The sequence below is a fragment of the Erinaceus europaeus genome, chromosome 10, assembly GCF_950295315.1.
Source record: "Erinaceus europaeus chromosome 10, mEriEur2.1, whole genome shotgun sequence".
NCBI lineage: Eukaryota > Metazoa > Chordata > Mammalia > Eulipotyphla > Erinaceidae > Erinaceus > Erinaceus europaeus.
This window is the reverse complement of record NC_080171.1, coordinates 83,787,738-83,800,387: the sequence shown is the minus strand read 5'-3', so window position 1 is coordinate 83,800,387 and position 12,650 is coordinate 83,787,738. Positions and strand designations below refer to the sequence as shown.

The 12,650-nt window shown below is 40.6% G+C and overlaps 1 protein-coding gene across 9 annotated transcripts in view; it reads left to right on the top strand.

Moving 5' to 3' along the window:
* TNC (tenascin C) overlaps positions 1-12,419 on the top strand; it is a 98,469-nt gene extending 86,050 nt beyond the window's left edge. For all 9 annotated transcript variants that reach the window (XM_060200038.1, XM_060200041.1, XM_060200039.1 and 6 more), the window contains 4 exons: positions 276-372; positions 1,696-1,857; positions 4,581-4,744; positions 11,743-12,419. In XM_060200038.1, the coding sequence (XP_060056021.1) occupies positions 276-372; positions 1,696-1,857; positions 4,581-4,744; positions 11,743-11,853 (534 nt within the window). In that variant the 3' untranslated portion in view covers positions 11,854-12,419. The remainder of the gene's footprint in view (positions 1-275; positions 373-1,695; positions 1,858-4,580; positions 4,745-11,742) is intronic.
* Positions 12,420-12,650: the final 231 nt, after the last annotated feature.

Sequence of the window (12,650 nt, the reverse complement as noted above, 5' to 3'; positions counted from 1 at the left end):
GAAGGGAGAAAGACATAAAGAAAGAAAGAGAGAGAGAGAAAGAAAGAAAGAAAGAAAGAAAGAAAGAAAGAAAGAAAGAAAGAAAGAAAGAAGAAGAAAGAGAAAGGCATGGCTACTGGGAACAGCGAATTTGTTGCAAAGGCATCTAGTGTCACCAGTGTCTTTGGGTCTATAAAAAAATAAAGATAAATAAATTAAATTTTAAAAGAATGAAAATTGCTTTTTCCTTCCTTCAACATCTTGAAAGCACTCAAATTCATTGGTTATGTTTACAGGTGTTTCTAAGGCGCAAAAATGGACGTGAGAATTTCTATCGAAACTGGAAGGCTTATGCTGCTGGCTTTGGAGACCGAAGAGAAGAGTTCTGGCTTGGTAATGCAGCTCTGCATGTCTGTGTTCCAAAAGCCCATTTTTACCTTTCTTGTCATTTGTTCTTCCTAACCCTTACCAACTTATGAGATGACAGGATGAAACAATGACACTGATAGTAGAAAAAAAATTCTAACTTTTCATTGAAAAATAATAACCTCCTTAGGTCATGGAAAATAAGAATCGGGTTAAAAAAAATAGAAGCAATATATAGAATCTAAGAATGATCCTATCTTTAAACTTGTTCACAGAACCATGTGTCCTCACTGACAGAAGTTTATTGCTTCTGTCCTGAGTTTTAGATGCTATGATGGGTTCCTTCGAGCCATAAGAACATGTCTGCAAGAGACAAAAAGTACCATCTTGCACTTGGGGAGAGAGAACCTCAGAGGGATGAATTGCCTGTCTATAAGAGCACAGTCAATAAGCAATGAGTTTCCAGTCATTCATCCACTCAGGCAACTCTCACCTCTGACAAAGGGCACCATTTTATGCACTGATACCTGGGTTAAGAAATATCTGTCCTACTATTAGTCATTGCTTTCCACTTGTAGAGAACTTAATAGTGCCAGGAGTCAGGCAGTAGTGCAGTGGGTTAGCTCATGTGGCACAAAGCACAAGGACCAGCATAAGGATCCTGGTTCGAGCCCCTGGCTCCCCACCTGCAGGAGGGTCGCTTCACAAGTGGTGAAGCATGTCTGCAGGTGTCTATCTTTCTCTCCCCCTCTCTGTCTTCCCCTCGTCTTTCCATTTCTTTCTGTCCTATCCAACGACGGACATCAATAACGACAACAATAACTACAACAACAATAAAAACAACAAGGGCAACAAAAAGGAAATATGTAAATATTAAAAAAAAAAAAAACTTAAGAGTGCCAAAGGTGCTTTCAGGCCCTCAAGATTGCTCAGAAGTACAGCACATGCTTTGTGTTCTCAAAGCTCTGGGTTTGAGCTTTAGCACCACATTAAAACAAAGACAAAAACAAACAGAACACCATAAGTGGTAAAGTGATATCTACAGCTTTCTCCGTAACAGGTAAATATGTAAAGACATAAATAAAAGATACTCTCTATTTAATCGCCTTTGATCTTCATAATATTCAAAGTGGCTGGCAGGAGAAATTGTCAGCCCAATGTTAATCTGAGGCTCAAAATACCATGTAATTTGCCTTGGGATGTGCTAGCACAAAAGCAAGCCAAACTTCAAATCTATACCATTGCAACATAAGCCTCTTAGGGTACACCATCATTGCTCTTACAAGGTGTAATAGATATAGTGACCTCTATCACTTGTTCTCCTTCATTAACTCATGTTGTTATCCACAGGACTGGACAACCTGCACAAAATCACAGCCCAAGGGCAGTATGAGCTCCGGGTGGACCTCCGGGACCATGGGGAAACAGCCTATGCCGTCTATGACAGGTTTAGTGTGGGAGATGCCAAGAGTCGCTACAGGCTAAAGGTGGATGGATACAGTGGAACAGCAGGTACAGGAGAACCTACAGAATCACAGAAAACTTCTTCGTGTCTTCATTATTTTCCTCATCATATATTTATCATTTTCTTTTTTTTTTTTATTGTTGTAGCTATTGATGTCATCATTGTTGGATAGGACAGAGAGAAATGGATAGAGAAGGGGAAAACAGAGGGGGAGAGAAAGATAGACACCTGCAGACCTGCTTCACCACTTATGAAGTAATTCCCCTGCAGGTGGGGAGCTGGGGGCTCAAACCTGGATTCTGATGCAGGTCCTTGTGATTTGCACCACCTGCGCTTAATCCGCTGTGCTACTTACTGCCCGACTCCCAATATTTCTCATTTTCTTCACTAATCTATCTGCTATATCAATAAATATTGGGATATCTGCTAAGAGAACTACACTTGATAAAGTTGGGGTGATGTTTTGGCCATGACAACAAACAGTAAGAGGGGAATGGGACTGATTTGTAACTATCATCACCCAAACATGTCTTCCTAGATAATTGCTTGATATTCACCTAATCTAGTTGCCTTTAATCTGTATTTTGTATATATGACCCGCCAGAAGAACTTATTGCATGGATTGTCTAGGCAGGGCCAAACTTCTTTGTTACTTACATGACTCTGATGCTACTGCTATTGATGATGTTGCTGGTCTGTGCATTACACTGTACTCTGGACAGAAGACAATCTATGCCACCACCCAGTTGCTTAAATCTTTTCTAATGCAGTCCTGCCACATAGCCACCCAACCTCAACCTGCATCCCCATGAACAGAGATTCACAGCTTCTTAACACTGTCCTCTCATTTCTGGTTCAGAGCATAGCCTGATTGAGCTCTGGAATATTCCTTTGACTTCATATAGACTTCCTGTGCCTTACTGGCTTCATGTCAGAGGAGAAATATATAAGGAAACAACACACATTTAAATCTGTTAAATAATATCTCCTCTTATAGGCATTTCCCATTCATTGCCCCATTTAATTCTCACAAAAGTAATTTCAGAAAGAACATACTCCTTATAGGTGAGGAAAACAGGGCTCAGAAGAGTTTGATAGTTTACCCAAGTTGAATTATCTTGCAAAAGAATGGCCTAGGATACAAGCTTGGATAAAGATGAGTGTTCTTGGAAATAAGGAAGGATGGGACTTGAAAGTGTGAACATCCATAACCCATGCCCTTTCTGTGGTGACTTCCAGCTACATTTGTGAAAATAGATGCTACATCACACTTCTGTCACTCAGAGTTCTGAGACTAACCATCTGTATAGATGGAAATGTCCAGATAAATTTGACCAAACTTCAGTCTCGGCCTAAGGAGGCTCTTTAAAGATGGCAGTGTGGTGATAATGAATGGAAAAACTCCTGGGGCAAAAAAAGAAAAAAAAAATTTTTCATTCTTGTACACATCAAAGAATTCTGACACTTTATACCTGGCAATAAGCACCTTTTTGGCTGATATAGCTTCAGGGAAGAAGGTTATTATTACATGTAAGCTAACCCGCCAAGTCCCAGGAATATGGTCTCCACCCATCTCCCTCTGTATTTCCAAGGAGAGAATGAGATGTTATAGTCCCCTTAAACAAATAACTTGTCTCGAACTGCATTATCCTACCTGTCAGTCTCTCTACAGGACAGTGTTTTATTTCATCAGTATTGACCTGGGGAGCTTCCTTAGTTAAAAGACAGTGGGGATCCTTTGACAATCTTCTTCAAAAGATCAGAGTAGAATGCTTCAGAGTCTTGAAATTGTTTGCACACCACTGGCTGGAGGTGGGAGCAGGGGAATGCAGAAAAATGTAGGTGACTGTTAAAATTATAAATATTGTAATTGCTTTTGTTAATACTTAGAATCCATATTTTGAGGTGATTATATATTTTTTCATTTTCCTTGGTAATGTGAAATTACTTTATTTGATTTCAGTTACTCAGATAAACTTTCACAACCTGAATAAAACTATGCCAACATAAAAAAAATAGAAATGTTACAAGCTTCTAAAATTCAATATACTAAGTTATAAACTATCTACTCAAATATCCTTATAGGTAATGGTAGGTTGCTTGTTTAAGAATCAGGAAACATTGGTCTGATAAACATTAAAAAGTAGCTATATGACACACAGTCTATTTGGTGAAACCTAATATCCAAAGGAGACTTCAATTATATGTGATGCTATAAATACTTTCATTGAAGGGAAACTACACCATTATTAAATATATATATATATATATTTCTCAGTTTGCTCTCTGCACTTCTTTATGCAAAGAAAATATGAAGCTAAATCATAAAAATACCAATAACTGTGGCTATTTACATACCACACTGTTTATCAGATACCTTCATATCCATTATTCTGACAGTCTGAGGTGCATAGAATTGACACTCTGATTCCATTTTAAGGATGAAAAGGCTCAACAAGAGATTTGATATGAGCAAAGCCAAGCGAGCAATCTCAAGTCAATATCAAGGCCAGTCAAAGGGGTGAAAGAGATGGAACTTAAATCCAGACCTTCCATGGCACCTCTAGCCCTCCATTACATTTTGTTCCTTGTAGCAAGAATGTGTCCTTGATAACAGCAGAAATAATAATATGTCCATTACTATTTCCAAGAGAAATGTTCAAACTCAGCCCACTCCAGGACTTCCAGCTGTTACCCTATTTCCATTCTTCACATTCTACAAGAAATTCCCATTGAGATTCCTAATCTCCATACTTTCTCTTCCTCCCAGGTGACTCTATGGAATACCACAATGGCAGGTCCTTCTCCACCTTTGACAAAGATACAGACTCAGCCATTACCAACTGTGCCCTGTCCTACAAGGGAGCTTTTTGGTATAAGAATTGTCACCGTGTCAATCTTATGGGAAAATATGGGGACACTAGTCACAGTCAGGTAAGTGGACCAAGAGTATTCAATATAGGGTATGGGAATTGGTTGGTATGATAGGATAGCAATTTATCCCTTATGTCCTGAGTAGGAACAGGAGAAGGGACCCTCAGGTATCTGATGTCTTCTTTCTCAGCACAAGAAGCAAAGATGCCAATGGCACTGCAGATCAGATGAAATTATAGAAAAAGTATGTGATAACTTTTGAAGATTCACCAGTCAAATGGATTACAAATATAGAAAGCTTTCTTAAAACAAAATTTTGTCTAAACTCAAAAAAAAAAAAAGATGAAAGTGAATGTTGTTTAGGTGAGGTAGGTGACCTACCACCTCCCTCCTGTCCTGGAAGGAATCCTGGAATCCCCGAAACACCCCAGAGTAAAGACCACAGAATTTGAGTGCCATCATCTTATGAATTATGGATCAAAACCTAGAGAAAAATAACTTCTCTGAGGTCATAGAGGAAGTTTAAAGGCAAAGCCCACCCCTTCCTATCGAAAGTACGTCCCTGTATTGCATAGGGAGCTATAGAACAATTTCTCTAATGGCAGGAACAGATATTTGAGACCTACCTTTAAAAATAAGTGAGTTGGGAACCCCTATAATTGTATAATCTTGTAAACCACCAGTAATTCACTAATAACTTATTTAAGAAGAAATAGGTGAGTAAAAGGTAGATAGCAAGTAGATAGCATCAGTGGTAGCACAATAAACTTTCATGTCTGAGGCTTAGAGTTTCTAGGTTCAATCCCTGACACCACAATAAGCCAAGAGAGAAAGAAAGAAGGAAAGAAATAGAAATAAATAAATAAATAAAAGTAAATTCAGTAACAGTTTGTGCAACTAGCTGTCTATGTCTGAAAAGTAAGTCCAGTTACATAGTCATGGCAAAGTCCCCTGCTCTCATCCCATTTTCAGAAGTTTGCCCCACCCCAGATAGGAAGTATAGATATTTACATAGAAATGTTCAGACTGACCCCTGGGACTCATCCTTCCAGGTCTACTCCTTAAGACCTCAAAGGCATTTCCAAAGGCAGAGGTCTGAGGCATGCCTTACATGCCCTACAGCCTCAAAGATGTTAATTCTATAGCCCCAGATAGAATCAGAAACATGTCTGTTTATTTATACTTATTTCATTATTATTGTTGGTGGGGGTGTGATATTATTTGGTTTAGTACCATTTGATCTGCTTCTCTCCACTACTGAGAATCTTGATATATCTGTTTTGCCTTGTTTATTGCTAGCTAGTGATTACTGTGATCTTAAACATAGACCTTGCCATGACACAATTCCTGACAATTCTCAAAAGTATTCTCACCTTCTTTATCTCCGTGCCTTTGTCATGCAAGAGGACCAGGGCATAGCTTTCTGTCCCTTTATTACAGAATAGATATTATTTATGACACTTTTAGACATTTCCAGTCTAGAAATTTCCTGTTCCACCTCTGGCACCTACGCCCTTCTTTTCTGTGTTCTCTGCATCTTACTATGTTTCTTCAATTACACTTTCAGTCTTGACTCCTACAGCCAATATAATAAAAGTTCCTTTTAAAAAAATATCCTTTCACCTAATTTTTTAACCAGGAAGAAATGAGGTAAAGGGCCACAAAGAAATTAGGGTTTGGTCCCAGTTCTGATTCTTCCTAGGCTCTGCTTTGCAGCCCCTATGAAGTAATCTTCTATCTCTCCATTCAATCTCTTGGGCTTGTTCCCAGCTCAGAATGTCTATCAGAGTAAGAACAAGGACAAAAGAAGACAGCCAAGGATTTGGGCTACTGGGCAGCAGTAGCTCATTTTAGCTGAGTAATTGCAAACATACTTGCCAATGAAATGAGCCAGCCAAATTCTACCTCCCTGTCAGGCTGAGATGACTCAATGTTAGAGAGTGCTAGAAAGTTCAAATTAAATAACGCACCCACCATCATTTAACCAGTCATTAATTCCCCATGTACATATTCCTCCTCAGTCAGTACAGTTTAGAGAGAATAGGGGTCGGTAAATGGGGAAGTGGACAAGGGGACCAGTGGGACTCAACGGGCACATGCTACATTAAGAATGCTCTGCTAGAGCGACAAATATAAACTAGAATGTCCAGATACAAATATAATAATCTTTCAGATTTTTAAAGATTATTTATTTATCTTTAATGAGAGAGAAAGACACACCTGAATTACGACTTTGACTTTGGCATTTGTAGTACTGACAATCAAACCCAAGACCTTACACATGTAAGTGATGGGCTTTATCCACTGAACCACTTCCAAGATTTCAAATATAATCTTTTCTTGGGAAAAATCTCTGATCAAAATTCCAAGAATATTTCTCCCTTCTTAATGTCAGGGAAGTGTCTTTACTAAGTACCTAACAATACTCAGTACTCTGATGGCAAACTCATTTGATCTTCACCATGTCTTTTCAAGGTTGGCATTACCGGACCTAAAAAAGAATAATGATAAAAAGATAGTGACAAGTCAAAGTCAGAAAGACTTGATGACTTGTTCAAAACCATCTGTAAAACGCTACAAGGGAGTCGAGCAGTAGCGCAGTGGGTTAAGCGCACGTGGCTCGAAGTGCAAGGACTGGCTTAAGGATTCAGGTTAGAGTCCCTGGCTCCCCACCTGCAGGGGAGTCACTTCACAGGCAGTGAAGCAGGTCTGCAGGTGTCTGTCTTTCTCTCCCCCTCTCTGTTTTCCCATCCTCTCTCCATTTCTCTCTGTCCTATCCAACAACAACAACATCAGTTTCAACAATAATAACTACAACAATAAAAGAACAGGGCAACTTTTCTTCTTCTAGCATTTGCCCTTCTTCCGTAGCCAGTCAACAGCGTCAGGTTGAGCCTGATGTAAAGTTTCGAGACCTCCTTTGAATCTGGAGAGGTGGCAGTCATTGACTATGTGGGTCATAGTCTGTCTGGAGCCGCAGGGGCAGTTCGGGTCATCTCTGGCTCCCCAGCGATGGAACATAGCAGCGCACTGGCCATGGCCTGTTCGATAGCGATTGAGGAGGGCCCAATCATAACGTGCTAGGTCAAAGCCGGGTTGACACTTGCAGGGGTCTGTGATGAGGTGTTTGTTCTTTACCTCAGCTGACTGCCAACTCTGTTTCCAAGAGTCTGGAACAGAGAAGTTCAGTGTAGGCGTAGGGGACCAGATTGGGTGACGAGACGTCAAGCGTTGGACAGGGTGGGCGAAGATATCCGCATATATTGGCAGGTTGGGTCGAGCGTAGACGTGGGAAATGAACTTAGATGATGCCGCATCCCGACGAATATCTGGCGGGGCGATGTTGCTAAGAACTGGCAGCCATGGAACCGGGGTGGAACGGATGGTTCCAGAAATTATCCTCATGGAGGAGTGTAATTTGGAATCTACCAAGTGGACATGGGGGCTACAGAACCATACTGGGGCACAGTATTCTGCAGTGGAATAGCATAATGCCAGAGATGACGATCGTAGTGTGGAAGCGCTTGCGCCCCATGAGGAGCTGGCCAGTCTTGCAATGATGTTATTCCTCGCGCCCACCTTTGCTGCAGTTTTTTTTTTTTAATTTTTTATTTAAGAAAGGATTAATGAACAAAAACATAAGGTAGGAGGGGTACAACTCCACACAATTCCCACCACCCAATCCCCATAACCCACCACCTCCCATGATAGCTTTCCCATTCTCTAGCCCTCTGGGAGCATGGACCCAGGGTCGTTGAGGGTTGCAGAAGGTAGAAGGTCTGGCTTCTGTAATTGCTTCCCCACTGAACATGGGCGTTGACTGGTCGGTCCATACTCCCAGTCTGCCTCTCTCTTTCCCTAGTAAGGTGTGTCTCTGGGGAAGCTGAGCTCCAGGACACATTGGTGGGGTCTTCAATCCAGGGAAACCTGGCCAGCATTCTGGTGGCATCTGGAACCTGGTGATTGAAAAGAGAGTTAACATATGAAGCCAAACAATTTGTTGAGCAATCATGGATCCCAAGCTTGGAATAGTGGAGAGGAAGTGTTAGGGAGGTACTCACTGCAAACTCTAGTGTACTTCTGCTTTCAGGTATATATTTTGCAGTAGTTTATGGATACGTGTGCACATAAGCTCTCTCTCACAGAAACTGGTGTATATCTAGGTTATGGGACTTTGTTGCAGTTTTTATGAGATGTTGGTGAAATGACAGAGTGCGATCGAGAGTAACGCCAAGATAGACTGGTTGGGCTTCATGCCGGATTCTCGTATCGCCAAGCTGCACATTAAGCTCACGCAAGGCCGAAGCATGGTGTAGATGGAAAACAGATGATACCGTTTTTGCAGTGCTAGGGATTAGTCGCCATTTTTTATAGTAATCAGATATCAGAGACATGTCTTTCGACAGGGCAACAAAAAGGAATAAGTAAATAAATAAATATGAAAATATTTTTAAAAAAACACTACAACTTCAGTAAATAAAACACTGCAACTTAATGTTTTATATTTAGTTGCAAAATGTGTGTTCCACCTATGTTCTGTCATTCCACACAAGCCCTTATTGAAATACCCCATAGAAATCCTGTGAAGTCCACCAATGTGGCCTGGAACTCCACTTCCCCAGAGACCCACCCTATTAGGGAAAGAGAGAGGCAGACTGGGAGTATGGACCGACCAGTCAACGCTCATGTTCAGCGGGGAAGCAATTACAGTAGCCAGACCTTCCACCTTCTACAACCCACTATGACCCTGGGTCCATGCTCCCAGAGGGATAGAGAGTGGGAAAGCTATCAGGGGAGGGGGTGGAATATGGAGATTGGGTGGTGGGAATTGTGTGGAGTTGTACCCTTCCTACCCTATGGTTCTGTTAATTTGTCCTTTCTTAAATAAAAAAATAAAAAAATAAATCCTGTGAAGTACAGCATTTTCTGTGTAGATGCACTTAATTACATAACCTTCAATTATGACCTGAATTATTTCAGTTCTTTATTATTATTATTATTACTGATTTAATAATGGTTAACAAGATAAAAAGGGTACAATTACCACCTCCACTGTTCCATGTCCTATCCCCTCCACTGGAAGTTTTCCTGTTCTTTATCCCTTTGGGTGTAGGTATATGGACCCAGGAACATTATAGGGTGCACAGAGTGGAAGGTCTGGCTTCTGTAACTGCTTCTCTACTGAACATGGATGTTGTCAAGTTGATCCATACTTTCTGCCTGTTTCTATCTTTCCCTAGTGGGGCAGGGCTCTGGGGAGGTGTGGTTCCAGGACACATTGGTGAGGTTGTCTGCCCAGGGAAGTCAGGTTGGCATCATGATTAGCATCTGAAACTTGGTGGCTGAAAGGTATTAAGATATAAAGCAGAAAAAAATATTCAAAAATTAGGAATCCAGGGGGTTGGGCGGTAGCACAGCAGGTTAAGCTCATGTGGCACAAAGCACAAGGACTAGCATTAAGGGCCCCGGTTAGAGTCCCCAGCTCTCCACCTGCAGGGGAGTCACTTCACAGGAGGTGAAGCAGGTCTACAGGTGTCTATCTTTCTCTCCTTCTCTCTGTCTTCCATTTCTCTCTGTCCTATCCAACAATGAATGACATCAACAACAATAATAATAACCACAACAAGGCTACAACAACAAGGGCAACAAAGGGGGGGAAAATGGCCTCCAAGGAGCAGTGGATTCATGGTGCACGCACTAAGCCCCAGAAATAACCCTGGAGGCAAAAAACATTTAGGAATCCAAAGGCAAGAATATAGAGATGAGATTTGCGGTCTCCATTATAGAAAAAGTTAGGAAGTCTATTTTAGGCATATTTCAAAGGCCCCATGACTTTACTATTTTTTTTTTATTTTACTAACATTTGCCTGAACCCAACAACTAACAAGAAGGTGGGCTAAAGGTGTTGTCTGGAGAGGTGATGTCAGAGTTAGTCATAGGAGTAGAAAGCTGGGTCAGGGAAAAGAGTAGCTCCCAAATATGGGAAAACTATATAATTACAGTTATCTGTAAAACCTTTCTACTTTCAGCACGCAAGTAGAAAGACCTAAAAAAGACACCTGAAAGTACTTAATCAAATAGTGTCTACTTAGACGTAGATATCCTCCTCACCTACATCCTATTTCAATTCACTCAGTCACTCTAAGGCTAACCTTGTCAGATAAGGTAAGGACTACAAAAGCTGGATAAGGGTAAGAGACTGAAATACATCAATGATGGCTCTTTTGGTCACTACTAGGCTACCCCATCATTCGAGGTCCTAGTCAAGAAATTCTGGGATTCCCACACACAGAGATGATGGGCCTAGAACTCTAACAGATCCCTCTCTCCACTGTCACTATCCGTCTCCATCAGAAACAGCACAGTGAACCCTCTTATGGTTCTATACAGCCTAGAATCTTCCTAGCTATTACCACAGAATTCACACTCAGACTTATAAGGATGCAGAGGTTACACAGGCTCCTGTGTTGAATGTGAGCCTGAGATTATTTTAGTTCTTTCTTTCACTCTTTTCTTTCTTTTTTTCTTTTTTCTTTTTTCCTCCAGGGATATCACTAGGGCTCGGTGTCTACACTATGAATCCATTGCTCCTGGAGCTAATTTTTCCTTTTTGTTGCCCTTGTTGTTGTTATTATTGTTATTATTGCTATTGTTGTTGGATAGGACAGAGAGAAACCAAGAGAGGAGGGGAAGACAGAGAGGAGGAGATAAAGACACCTGCATACCTGTTTCATTGCTTGTAAAGCTATCCCCCTGCAGGTGGGGTGCTGGGGACTTAAACTGGGACCCCTGCTCTGGTCCTCTTACTTCGTACCATGTGTGCTTAACCAACTGTGTTACTGTCTGACCCCTTAAGTTGGTTCTTAATGGTAGTCAGTCCCATCAGCCACCATTTTGTTTCAAGATGACAAATTGAAGCTTAGTATAAAAATAAGTGATTGCTATCGACAGAAAGATAAGTGGAAATGAAGTTTGCTTTGTTCTATGATCTAAATGACAATAATCAGCAAACACCTTGTATTAATGGAAATCAATACAGAGTCTTTTGTTTTTCACAGGGTGTTAACTGGTTCCACTGGAAGGGCCATGAATACTCAATCCAGTTTGCTGAGATGAAACTGAGACCCAGCAGCTTCCGAAATCTTGAAGGCAGACGTAAGCGGGCATAAATTACAGGGACAACTGAGAAAGGGGAGAGTAGGGCCCAGAGAAAGAAAATAATTTTACCAAAGTATTGGTCCAACCAGTCAAACCGTCAAGCTGCACCTGGGCATTTGGCAGGAGTTAAAGTTGACCATGGATCACAAGGCCAAGGGCAGTGGCCTCATCTACTCTGCGATTACTTTCTTCGCACCAAAGACAAGTTCCAACAGATTCTATTTTGTTGTTTGATTCATCAAATTCTTCCAGTGACAGTGGTTTTCCTTCTCTTGGGTAGCTCTGGGAAGGGGATTGGGGTAGGCTATACAGTGGTAGTTTTAGAACCAGCTGTATTTTACATAAAGTTGTATAATTAATTATTTTTTGTTAGCAGTAATTAAATGTCCATCCTTGAAAGCCATCCCTTTTTTATATTTCATACAACAGAAACCAGAAAAGCAATAATGTTTCAATTTTAAGAATATAATTAATATTATTAATATAATAATGATGGTGATGAGAAAAACTAAGAATTTTTTAAAGAAGTCTTCCTTTCTGAAACACATATGGATAGTACCTGATTGTATTTTTTTTTTTAATAAAAGCACAAGTACTTTTAAGATTCGCTGTCATTTTGTTATTCACTGTCGAACCTGATTTCCACAAAACCAATGTATCTTAACAAAGACAAACATCAAGAAAGGAAAAGGAAGGAGAAATAGTGATTAACTATTAAGGAAGAAGAAAAATAGAGACAAGACTAAAGGCCACAAAAGGGAGGAAAATGCTTTTTGAATAAAATTGAGGGAAAGAGTTTTAAAGACTA